Genomic DNA, 13,841 nt, shown 5'->3' with positions numbered 1-13,841 from the left:
ATGTGTCCCTTCTTTCAGAATTTCATCAGCGTATCATAGTGTACCATAAAGGAATACCAAAACTAAAAGGCTCATTCCTCACCTGTCAAAGGATCGCTGCAAATGATAAAGTCACATTTCAAAAAGTACTTAGGAGATGATTTAGGTGTGTATCAGATGCATACATTTGACACTGCAATCTAAACTCCCTCCTCCCCTTCAGCCCCTACTTATCAGCCACCTATCTCTGGAAATGTATATACTCACCAGTTACCTTGTTTCATGTCACATTTCTGCTTTTACACATACCCTACTCCCCGCCAAGCCTGAGAAGATACTTGTCACTTGTATCCAAAAAAATGAAGCAGAGCAGCATCTAACTTCTCTCAGTACTGACAACTGCGTTTGGAACAGGCTGCCCAAGTGGTTGAGTCACCATCCCTGGAAGTATTTAAAAGACGTGTAGACATGGCAATTAGGGACATGGTTTAGTGGTGGACTTGGCAGTGTCAGGTTTGCAGTTGGATTCAATGATCTTAAAGGTCTTTTCCAGCCTAAATGATTCTATGTTTCTATGACAAAGCCATGCCAGTGTGCAGAAGGGAATATGAAATTCATGAGGCCAGGAACAACCTTCTGCACTGCAGCATGACAGTGAAACCCTTGGAGCATGGCACTGAGCTGGAAGAATGTATACATTGTGGGGAGGGGGAGCATTTTCTGGATTGAAGATCTATTTCTAGTGTTCATTGTGTTGGTTCATTGAATTATTACGTACAATTTTTAAAAATTACTTGTAGGAATGCCGCTTCTCTTAACCTATGAGTCTTCCAATTCCTTTCTTAGCAGTAGCACAACCCCCAGAGTGGTAGAAAGCTCCTGACTAGTTTGACTTAAAGCAAACTGGAAGGTAAGAAAAGTATGATTAAAAGCATAGTCCTGGTTTGCTAAATGAGATCTAGGAAATCTGCCTTAGTAACAGATTTCTCAGACAAATAGTGTGGTTCCTGTTTAAAAGTGAAGACAATAAGAGAGCAGCCGAAACCTGACTGTGATGGTCTCCTTTAGGTGGACGTTAGCCTCAGAATCAGGGACTTCAACAAACTAAGGAGTTGTTCCACCTCATTTCTGGACCCCAATATTCACCAAGCTTCTGAGATTCACATGGTTTTGAGGATGCACAGAAGTGCATGACCGCCTAGGACCTTTACTCTCAGATCTGTACTCTAGGAGGACCAACTCACTAAAAGCTGGGCTTTGCCATCAGGAAAAAGTAGTCAACTGTGAAATGTAAATGAAACTGTAATAGAATTGTGTAATTATAGGTAGAGAAAAAAAAGAGCTACTTCTGGAAGGAAAAAGTGAGAAGAATATGTATCCATACTCTCAGGCAATTTTGTTCACACAGCCATGAAGTAAGTATAAATGTATATATACATTTGTAACTATGTAGAAGCATGCGACATAATGGGAATAAATTATGTATGTGGAAGTAGTGTCAATAACCCATCATAACCACAATTAGTAATCAAACACATGGTTTTGAAAAAAATACTTTTTTTCTGGAAAAAATGGAATAATAATTGAAGCAATAATAACAAAACAGTGAATAACACAGGATGAGATGTCAATGAATGAAGGGGAAAGAAATTGTTTTCTGTTTTCAAATCTCAACTAGACAAAAGATAATCAGGAGAAGCTTGTCTGTACTCCAGTAGCTTGGTTTTTACCCACACAAATGCATACCAATAGACACAAACCCAGTAATTTTAAATGATAATTAAATTATTCAGAGGTAAATTTAGGAAATTAAACCTACAACACATAGACAAACATGCCAATTACAGTAATGTGCCAGATGATAATGTTAACAACCTTATAGGTGACAAGCTGTTTCAGAATAGTAAAAAAAGAGATGTCTATATCAGTACTCTCAAACCTAAAGTTATGGGTTATTTTAGTGATATTTCTTCTTCAAGACACTGTACATGTTTATTTTCCAGGTAGCCCTGTGCCAGGATTGCTAGGAGGGTATTCTTACCTTGATATTATCTACAGAAATGTGCTCCTAATTCCATTAATTCTGTGCAGCATGCAAAATAGCAAAGTAGCAGAGTGTTTCTCTCTCTCAGTTCCCCTTAATCTTGCACTCCTCTCAGTTATGGTAAATTTTGAGCAGAGGAGTAAAAGAGGACACTGTGAATGTACATTTGGACAACATATCTCAAAGAACAGTTACGTAAAGGTAGCCAGCCAGGGTTTTTCTCCTTCAAAAGACTATGTCCTTTATACTGTGGGTAACTGCAGAAAAGCCTTAGTGTAGGGTACTGGCTGGAGTGAGTCACCAGTTAAGTAAAGACCGCAAGGTAGTTCTTCCAAATGCAATCACTATATCCAGAAAGATAGGAAACAGTTAGTACTCCTGTGTGAAAAGAGATTGAAGTGTCTCATCTGCAGATATCAACTACCAGCACATTTGACAGGGAAGCTGTCATAGTTAGTTGAGTGCTTTTGAGGATGCTCTCACAGGAAATGAGATTTCTTTATGTATGACACCACTACCTTCCTTTTAAACAATTCAATGTAGAATGCAAAATTCTCTGTGAGTAGATTGGCAGTCCCAGTGTTTCTACAGTTGGTATAAAGAGGTGGAGGGAAGGGATCTTCCTGAAAAGCCACATCATGTCAATGTAAACAGAATTCACCAGACAGCTAAGGTATGGGAAGTTGCTTCCATAGGAAAAGCACAGCTTTAAGAGAAGAAAAAAAGAAAAAGTTTAATCTTCTGGGCTGGGGGAAATTTGATGCCACCTTGAGTAATGATCATGTCTGTTCTTTAAACAGTGCAAAGGGAGTCAGCCCTAAGAGCCTGAATCTTCTCCACACCTTTTAGTGGTTAACAGTAAAACTCTTTTTATCAAACAGTAGAAGTAGGTGGCTGTAGGCACAAACTGCTTTCTAGTCAGGAGGGAGAGATCCAACCGGAGTATTCATTTAGAAATAGAGTGATGACCCAAAGGGAAACTCTAGGTAGTCTTCAAAACTCTGTGATGAGCTAGAATAATACTGTATAACCACTTGAGGTGCATGGCTGAGATAAACATTAAAATCATTCTAACTGAAAAGACAAGAGAGCGAAGGGTTGACAGAGGAAAATAAGATTTACAAGGACACCTGTTTATGAATGTCTATCTGATTTTGCAGACAGACTTGGTGGTGTCTTTTTGCTGTGAAAAAGAGGGTCCTTACTGAAGAAGAAGGGATACTGCCTCATTCTGAGACCCAACCAACTTCCAGGCACTCAAATAAAGGCCTCTGAAGTTCAGGGGAAGACCATGTACCTCACAGAATGGAGAGAAGGCCAGTGAAAATGATGCTAATGCAGTCCCTATGGGACTCAAAGTCTCAAATGCCAAGGTCATGATGTTAGGCTAACCAGATCTCCCAAACTCTGCTTTTGCCTTGCCTGGAAAATAACTCTTCAAAGGAGAAGAAATGGTGGAAAGGCACAAATGGTTCTCTGACCAGGAAAAGTTCAGAACATGTTGCAGTTGAACCTGGAGGAAGGACTTGAAATTATTTACTTGGATGGAAAATGGTGAATGGCAATACCTTTGGAACCCCTGTTGGTTTTTTGGTTTTTTTCACCAGCAGGTGAAACTGAGTACTATTTCTGTGATACAAATCAGTGTGTGCTTGTGTGAGTGTTTAGTTTATAAATTAAATGTAATTGAATTTGAAGTGATTTCACCCTGAATCTGATGACAAGAATCATGAAAGTATATATTACCATGTGTCCTAGAAGGACCAAAAAATTCTTGTTGATATATAAAGGTTGGTGTGTATATATTATGTAGATGAGTTTGGTCAGTATAGAAATTATGATGAGGAAGAAATCATCAAGAGACTATAGAACCCAGTAATGTACTTACAAATTTGTGCCACTGAGTTGAGACTAGATTTAACTTCTGAATGTACACTCTAAAGCCGGCAGATTTCAGGTAGTTTCTTTTCACTCTTTTGAGAAAGAAGTAGTCTTTGTGTGAACTCCTCAAGGTAAGAGGATGTCTTCATCCCTAATGTCTTAGGTGCCATGGCAACAAGAAATGGGACCTCTGTAAACATTGTTGGTGCTAAGAAAAAATCATATGAAAGCAGGTCGAACTGAAGGGCACTGAGTGTGTCTTTCCCCCTCAGTTTCACTCAGCTGCTTAGCATAGTTTCTTTCCTCATATTTGCCTTAGTTGCATTATAGATACCTTTAGTCTGCTGCATTTTTAGAAACTGAATTTTCTTCATAGACTGAGTTAAAAGAGTTATTTAGATATATTGTTTTAGATAAGTGCCAGTTGTCTATGCATAATTTATAAAAGATTTTCTTGATTAATTAGGAAGTGGGGTCTTGTACATGGATTTAATGACGGATGTCTTAGAACCAGTCTATAAGTTTGTTCAAAACTGAACATAAGAACAAAAAGGATATGTTGAGCTCTCACTAAATAAATCTCCTTTCTATATGAATTACAGACTTACCATGTATACATATGATTGGATATGTATCTCTAAATTATGCTTGGGGGAATATACAGGCATATCTGTGTCTGGCACAGTAAGTGCTATAAACAGTCTTATAAATTCCTGGATAATTCAATGGCTGATACTTCATTAAGCTATTGATACTTTAGTAATCTTTGCAATATGTCATTCACATTATGGGGATAACTAAGTAAACATTTTCGTCATATCAGGTACGAATCTCTTATTAGTGTACATTTGTAGGAAAAGCTTTCTAAAAGATAAAAATATTTAAAAAACCAAAACATACAAGACAACAATATAAAATGCCTCTTTTCTTCAGCGTAAGGTCACAGTATTCCTGCAGATCTATACAAATGTATGATAACTGAACTAAAATAAACATGTGTTTGAATGGAACACAGAGAAGCCCATCAAAAGGCAAGAAACACCAAACCGAAAAGAACGAACAACCCCAAACAGGAAAATATCCCAAATTTCCCAAGACGTATAACTTCTTGAAGATTCCATATATCAAATAAGATACTAATTTTTACAGGAAATAATTAGTATAGATTTTCTTGCTACTTAGTATAGTGCAGACATGCATTTTGATTCCTCTTCTAAGAAAATTAAATGTATGTCTGATAATAAGCACTGAAATGAAATGAAAGTAGGCAAATAATTTCATATTGAATTTACATACTGAAAATGATAACTTTTTGAGCCTTTTGTGTGGTTGAGCATCTTTGTTCATATGAATGTTGGCTACACATAACTGAAAAATAAATGTTCCAAAACCAATAATGGTTCAAAATTTATATTCAAATGACATATAAATAAAATTGAGCAATAAATAGAGCACATGTTCAAACATGAAAATTAATAATATAAAACAAAAATTTCCATTTTATGAAGTACGGTTTACAAGATGGTAACAACACCAACTATACAGCTTATCATTCTAGCACAATTCTTACTATATATGGAACTTCATAATGATTATTCAATTTTTTGAAGAATATAGACTGAACAATATTCATTTAATTTTCACTTCCCCAACAAATATGTCTAACCTTGTATATAAAGATGATAACAAATGAATTTGGGAACAGACACAGATAACGTTCCAAATAATAATACTTAAAAGGTACTAAAAATATATATTGGGAAAAAAGAAAGATTACATAAAATGAACACGTTAACTTTTGTTTCCCTACATTATTAAAGTGTGCATAAAGATTGGCAGATTATACTTTTAGTGCGTGTTGTCAGCTTTAAATTAATTCTTCATGATTTAAAGATATCAGATGATTTTCTTATTTTTCCAGTGTTGTCACAACAGTTAGCATACATAATCATTCACTATATACTAAATACATTTATATATATAGGTATTCCTTCCTAATGTAATTTACTGATTCTTTGGCATTTTCAGAATTTAACTAGAGGAGCAGACATTTCTTACTCCAGCAACCAATTGGCACTTACATAAAAGTGGGATCCCCCTTACACACCACCTACAACAAGGAAAGGTTTTTGTCTTCTTGCAAGGCTTGGTTATGAAGACAGGTCTAGAATTTATCTGAACTTTTAGTCAACATCAATTAAAAGTGGTTGTAGTTTTGCCTCTACTTTAGCTAAACTGCAGCATAATACTACAAAGGCAGGTTCTGCTTACGTGGTACAGAGATCTTCCTCCAGAGGACCTCGAAAGTCCAAAGAATTCTTTAAATGCATTTCTCAGAAACAACAAGTGATTTCAAGACTGAAATTTTATACCTTCAACCCCTAATCCATGGATCTTTGTCTAGAAAGTGTAAAAATCTCTCTTACAGCATACCATCTTTCCATGTATACTATAGGCAGTATCAATCAACTTTTCAGAGATTATCTCAAAACAGAGAAATAATAGCATACAGGTATGTAGCAGAAATGGGAATTCAGAGTAGGTCCAACGAAACATAAATGAAGGTAATCAAAAGTGGTATGTGCTGGATTACAGAAGTGCTTTAGCTCTGGTACTGACCTCTTGGACACAAGGCTTCATACATGCGCTAACAAGGTATATGATAAAGGAGCAATAAAGATCTTGAGGTGAGACAGTGGAAATGAGCAGGCCAGCTGGGACACTTTTGTCAATGACTGACTATAAATAAATAAATAAATAAATAAATGGGAAAAAATCCTCTACTTAGGTATGTAAATGGTGCCTGGAGACTGATTCATCTCACTGCAAAACAGTTACCTAAATCTAGGATTTCTACTGACTTTATTGACTTAGCTGTCAATAATTAGAGCTTAGAATTCTTGCTCACACATACGCAATGACGCTGCAAGCAGTCGAATTTAGATGTTTGGATCTGAATCTGAATCCTATCCACTGTAAAATGGCTGCACACTGAGAATCCCTGCTCACAACCCATAGTACTGGAACCAGTTAAATTCCTGGTACATGACAGCTGGTGATAGATGCATAGCTGTCCTCTGGGGAGTTAGATAATGAATTTGCAACCTCTCACTTTAATACCACTTTGTGTCTTCTAGTAATTTGTTATAATATCCAGTCATCTTACAGTCCTCTAGGACTGTGTTTGGAGTTTTGGGGGTTCTTTTTTTGGTGTTTTTTTGGAGGGGGTTGAGACAGAGACTACCATTATTTAAATTTTTCCCTTTCTGTATTTTGTCTATGCTTTTTAAGATGTCAGATAAGAATCATATTTTTAAACTATCTCATTGTACTTTGATATGACTTCACAGAAATTAATAACATTCATAGATATTTTTATTAGGTAGAAATATTTTCTTCCGAAAAGACCCACCTTTCTTCTGTCAGTCCTCAAAATATATCAGTGATTTGCTTAGAAAGTGCTTTATATTCATATCATTTCTATTAATTCCATTTTGCTTCCTATAAATTATATTGATACTAACTACATTAATATGTTGACTATATTAGAATCAACTACTGAAGGAACTTCTTTAATGAGCAACAGTTAAGCAACATGCAGTAGCAAGAGTTTTAATTTTCAGTTTTAATTGCACATGGATATAGCTTAACAATACCTTGATAAAGCTAATGGTTAACATAAATCTTATTAAGAATTGTAAGTCACTCTTTAAGAATTGATAGTCATCTTTTCCTCAAGAACAGAGAAATAAGGAGCTAATTTTCCATTCACACACATGGACAGCTATAGAATAGCTGAACACTCTTAAAATTAGGGAAAATAAAATACTAGGTTCAAAGTGAGTATGTGAATATTATTCTAGTGAAATTTGCACACTTTAAATCAATATGGACTGAAGGAGTTAGGTCTGTTCTTCCTGGAGAAGAGAAGGCTCGGGGGGGGAGGTCTCATCAGAGTATTCCAGTACTTAGAGAGTACAAAGAGGACGAAGGCTTTCTCTTCACAAGGAGACACATGGGGAAGACAAGGGGCAACAAGTATAAGTTGCTCTTAATATAAGAAAGAAATTTTTTACAGTGAGAACAATCAGTCACTGGAACGACCTTCCTAGGGATGTGGTAGAGTCCTCATTGCTGTAGTTTTTAAGATGAAATTGGACATGGTGCTAGATAATCTCACCTGGGCTCCCTTTCCCACAAAAGCTTGGACTAGTTGATCTTTCGAGGTCCCTTCCAACCTGGGCTGTTCTATGATTTTATGATATAGTGCGCACGTGGTTAGCTAGCATTCATAGACTGTTAAGAAGCCAGTGATACTTCTAAGACAAATCAAGCTGAAAATAGCCTAGGACTTAAATCTAGAATTTCCAAATGAATGACAGACTCCATATAATATTGGCTTCTCTCTCATCTGTTACTTTCTTTCATCATGGGTTAAATAATCCCAGGTTTTTAAAACAAAATTAGAAATAGTTTACTTTTTTTTCCATAAAAACTACATATGTGTATTTCACGTGCATATACAATGTAAGTGATATGACATTTTCAGATATAGAGATACATCCCTTTAAAACAAACAAAAGAAACAAGCTGAAGCTGAGTTTCTCCCTTAATGAAACAAAATCTTATTTAAAACAAGAACCCTCTTAAGGAAATCCAATTAGAAGTGTGTAGAACTATTTGACATTTCAGAAGCATTATGTGAAAAGTACCTGATCAGATTCACTTCACATGGTGATGATAAAACCATCTCACAAATCAAATACAGCAACAGTACAAATTTTTTCAAATCCAGTCCCAGACCTTTTCCCAGAAAAGGACTGTTCACTCAGTTTGAGCTTATAGTTACTGATTTTTAACAACAGCACATTAATTTTAAAAATTACAGTTTACAAAGCAGTTTATAAACTGTAAAAAAAAAACAGTTTAGGGTTTTTTTCTAAATCAGGTTAGAATAAGAACACCCTTAAAACCAGACGGGGAATTCTAGCAAAGGCTATTTTCACCTGAAAGCTCTAAACAATTTTTCTTTACCTTGAAAGACAAAGAAATTTATATCTTAATTATGAAAAACATATAGTTCAATAATTAAATTTACATTTTCTCTCACAAGACATTTTGAACTTAATTTCTATCACAATTCTAACTATTTGTCTTTCTTATTTTTGTTCTCTAAGCAAAAGAGACATGCATTACTTATATCTTGCACTGACTTTAAAGTTTGTACAGCTTGGGGATCAACCCTTTCAACCCAAGCACTTTGTTCTCTGCCCAGTATTCTGACACATGCCATGTGCTATTAACGATTTGATGAATGAAATGAAAGCATGTGACCACCTACCCACACACCTTGGCAGAGGTGCACTCCATACACGCCGACCACCTCCGAGGCAGGTAAGTTTATTAGCACCTTCCAGGCGATATCCAGGGAAACAAGAAAAGATCAAGGAATCTCCAACACCAAAATGAAAACCAATTCGCCTACTGAAGGCAGGAACACCAGGATCATCACATGGCTCCAGATCATATTCTGCAGACAGTAAAACATAATATATATAAATAAATGGGACAAGTTGTTCACATGCGAAAAAAAAAGCTTACTAAATTAGTTGCATTGTGTCAGTATGGAACACTTGGAAAACATGTATTTCAGAGTTGTGTTCTCTACTAAAACCCAGTACTGTTTCTATATGTCTATTATGGCTATATATACAGTAATTATGTATCTATTATGTCCCACCCACACTACATTTATTTTCTTCATTTCAAAGGCTGTAATCAGCTTGTACTGTAAGTGGTTTACTATAATTTTGTTTAATTACATCCTTTGTATATAATTCTTGGTTCATTTCATCTGAACTCCCAAACAGCTTTAGAAGTGAGACTTACAGTTAAAAAACCCCTATATTTAATGAAGAAAATGTAACAAAAAATCAAAGGGTCAGGTGAATGAAAAGACATACGACCACATTTTCAAAAAGTGTGCTTGAGTTTCCTAAATAAAACTACACTCTTAATCAGGCAATCTCTTTTTGCATGCCTTTTAGAAATGCTACAGATGTCATCCAACTGAAAACAAACTTTTTTTTTTTTTTAAAGAATTCTTAAGTGCCTAATTTTTTTGTCTCTTTTATAACTATGCTTCAGTAATAATTCAGGTGAAGCCAGAACAAATTAATGGGAAAAAATCTGGACTGTTACATACAGAGGGACTGCACTGAATTCAGGAAATGTCTGAGCCACACTTTCCCTCATCCTCACAGAGTATGCTGGGGAAATACCACTGTATGTTTGTTCTGTTTTGCGGGTTTTTTCTTCCTTAGGTATTCACTACTGACCACTGTTCGAGAAAAGATGTTGAAAAATACCAATTTTAAGTCTAACCCCAAAAGTCTGATTTTATATTCTTCAGAATATGATCCAAAAGACCCAAGAGATCACTTAGAAGAGAGACACTTCTGATAACTGAGAAGAAAAGCCATTTTCTAAAACATTTACCTTGGAGGTTAGTGGAAGGTAGGGTCAAATTCACTTAGTTAGAGGAAGAAACTCCATTTAGCCAGGGGAAGAAACTAACCCAAAGTTTCTGAATGAGTGTTTAAACAGATGGCTTATTGAATAAAATAAAGAAAGAAATCCTTCCCTATAGTAACTGCCTTGTGGGAAGGTCCTGAATAGTAGAAGGCTGGCAAAAGTTGTAAGTTTGGAAACACATGATCTACTATTTCTGCTCAACACTATAAAGGCTGAGGTAGACATGGAGATACCTTGTGACAGACCTTTAGGCACCTGGCAATTTTCCTGACAAATTTCTGTGTTAGATGACATTCAAAACTTGTTAAGGTCTTCTCACAAAATACTTTTTATTATGGAGAAATACATTCTAATTGTGTGAAAATAAGAAAACACTCTCACCCATTTGTGTCATAAAACTAATGTACCTGATAATATTTCTCAAAATATTTTAGTTAATATAAATGATGGCATATGATGGCTATCTATGTGACTATCATTTGTAGATAGGGCATAAACCTTTGTTTGTGTTTGAAAAATTCTGTGATCCACATATTTTGTTACTCTACTATTTTTCCCGTTGCAGCCATAATGATATTTTGTGTATTTTTCTGCAAGTTACCTAGCCCTCTACCAGTTTTGGTTATTTATAAATAAACTATCATAGATATCATTTAATATTTGCATTTACATTCCAAACTTGCAGAACTGCTGACTTCTGATTTGTTTAGTCCAAGGTATCCAGAACGAATGTAATTCAGCATTTGATACGAGTAAATCCAACACTATTGCTCTAATCAGTGAGGTGTTTTTTTTTTCTTTTTTAAGTAAGCAAGCTAAATGAGATACATTATTTGTAAATAGCATGTTCATCTGTAAACATTGCCAGATCTCAACAAAACATACTAATCGTTTTTCAGTTATTGAAAAATTATGTAAGAGAGTTGAATATATGAGTTCCTTATGTACTTCATCCACAGAATATCCATGTGCATAAGCATGTCAACTAGCGGTTGAGTCATTCATATGCATATCTGTAAATATTCTACATTCCAGTAATAGAGATAGGCAAAGAAAATTACTGAGAAATGTATTTTATACATCATGTAGTTTTAGAAGACTGTAAAGAAGAAGCAGTAAATTAAATTCTTCAATTATCTTAGAGGAATTTGCAAAAATTATCAGAACTTCTTCATTTGTCAACAGCTAATAAATCTTTTATTTTTATATATAAATTTTCTATTTAAAAATCAGTCTTCGTGCTGTGACTCTGAATTAGTACACTACTGCTTTTTTACAGTTTCGATACTTCCTTTAGTAAAACAATACCAGTTAGTTTCCTTCTTCTGAAGCAGTACCTTCTATCATTGTACTTTTTTTCCCCTTAATTTTCCTCCAAACTTATTTTTCACACTGTTCTCTGAGAACAGGGGAAACTTCTTAAAACAGTCACATCACCAACATCCTTCTCAATCTGTTAGCAACCCTTATAAAGCTCAGCCAGTTTTCTATGATAGAGACTATACAATTTCTATTAATTTTTTTTACTGGTGCTTCACATTATTTCTGCCATGCACAAGTAAAAATATTATCTGGAAACAGTTTCTGGATATTTAGCAGAATGGAATTTCTTACCTGAAAATGTTATGTTGAAGCCTTCATAAGAAATTGAAAAATCAGATATAAATCGAAGCTGTGCAGTAAAATTTCCAAAGAGGCCAGCTTTAATTGTAGGGGGTAAGACTGAGCCAGTTAACCTGGCTACTGGTTCTGTGAAGCTTCCATCTTCAGTGATGAGCAAATAGTCATGAGAGCTCTCAAGGTGAAAGGTATGAAAAATCAGCTGTACACCTTTAAAAACATTAAAAAGGGGGAAAAGTAAAGCATTTACTAGGAAGTTTTTCTCTTTCTTTATACACAGGTGACAGAGAAAGTAAATGTTACGTTATATGGAAAGGTTTTTAGAAAAAGTCACACATGGAATCAAAACCTGAAATTCAGAGAATAAAACTTGCAGAAAGCACACAGGCTCAACTGATCAATATGTGCAGTGTGGATGTCTGTTTAGCTAACCGTAAATCAATAGCTCCCATAAAAGAGTTGATGGGATTCAGTGTTATTTGTATACAGCACTCTGAAAATCTAAATTTGTATTGTATAGATTTTATTCAAGTTCCTGTATGTCTCTCTTATTTATAAACTCTACCATGATCTCACTAAAAATAGGAGTCTCACTTAAAATAGGAGTCGTACTTTAATAATTGGCCAAAATTTTGTATTCATGTTTTATTTTTGCATTTCCTCTAGCACAATTCTGTTTTTTACTCTAAACTTCAGGGAAGTGCCCATACACAAGGACAAAGCAGATACAAGTTTTATGTACTGTCTTCCATAGATACAGATTCATAATTTCTGTGACCAGTCCTTTACTCAAGTCATAACTGTTTTTTTCAGTTGCCAACTTCCAGTCCAGCAATGAATTAAATTTTGAATTACAGTTAGGTTTTCAAATACTGTGGGGAACAACATTTTTCTTAGAAAATCTTCTCATGTATTTTGCATTTAAAATGCCATATGAGTTTCAAACAAAAATCCAGCCCATAAGAAGATTTTAAACAGTAGAAACTTCCAAATACTTCTCAGACTATCACACATAACAAAGACTTTTCTTGTCATAGAAAGGAGATTGAGGAATATTTTTATTATGTTTTGATTCAGTGGTATGTAACACATCATTAGTACTTCCTAGGCTTTTTTCCTTAGTTTTTTTACACATTTCCCTAATGGATAAGCTGCAAGTTTAACTGTGCATCCAAATGTTACCCTACTGTATATATAACATAAAGACATATTACTTTTGGCCCTGATGATTTAAGTCTGAAATCTAAGGTTACTAATACACAGATCAAATCTGTTTCTTCACGCTTAGTAATGGAGAAAAGCTATCAACAATGTCCCAACAGCTTTCACTGAAAAATTTAGTGCTTTTTAACAAGCAACTATTATTTTCATATATTTTACCTCTTCTAATTTCTGCCCATTTTTCTAAGAAAGACTAAAACACATTTCCTCTGGTAACTGTTAAAAGTATGTTTCTTTTGCAAAATAAACACAAACTATAAATACCACATTTGAAGATATTTATTTTGGGAAATTAAACATCTTCCTCAAAAGAATGACAGAAAACACTGATTTAACTCAGTTCATAAAAAGCATTTTATTGTGTTCGTGTGTTTGAATTTTTTAAACATAGACATTACATATACATATGCAATTCCTATTAGATTCTTACCCTTGCCATGTGACACTTCAATAGTCCAAGTGCAGTTTAAAGAGTTTGGATAAAAATCAGGAAAACCTGGAGAAAGAACAGTTCCACTCTTCCCATGAATATATCCACCACATAAGGCTTAACAAGAGAAAA

The 13,841-nt window shown here is 34.8% G+C and overlaps 1 protein-coding gene across 1 annotated transcript in view; it reads right to left on the bottom strand.

Annotated features, from left to right (window-relative positions):
* The window catches only part of CSMD1 (CUB and Sushi multiple domains 1), a 1,256,706-nt gene that overhangs the window by 277,584 nt on the left and 965,281 nt on the right, over positions 1–13,841 (bottom strand). The window contains exons 19-21 of the mRNA XM_059835885.1: positions 13,710–13,826; positions 12,053–12,268; positions 9,246–9,434 (exon numbers count right to left, since the gene is read on the bottom strand). Of these exons, the coding sequence (XP_059691868.1) occupies positions 9,246–9,434; positions 12,053–12,268; positions 13,710–13,826 (522 nt within the window). The remainder of the gene's footprint in view (positions 1–9,245; positions 9,435–12,052; positions 12,269–13,709; positions 13,827–13,841) is intronic.

This window comes from Gavia stellata, chromosome 2 (genome assembly GCF_030936135.1).
Source record: "Gavia stellata isolate bGavSte3 chromosome 2, bGavSte3.hap2, whole genome shotgun sequence".
In the NCBI taxonomy this organism is placed as follows: domain Eukaryota; kingdom Metazoa; phylum Chordata; class Aves; order Gaviiformes; family Gaviidae; genus Gavia; species Gavia stellata.
This window is presented reverse-complemented; position numbering and strand designations above follow the sequence as displayed.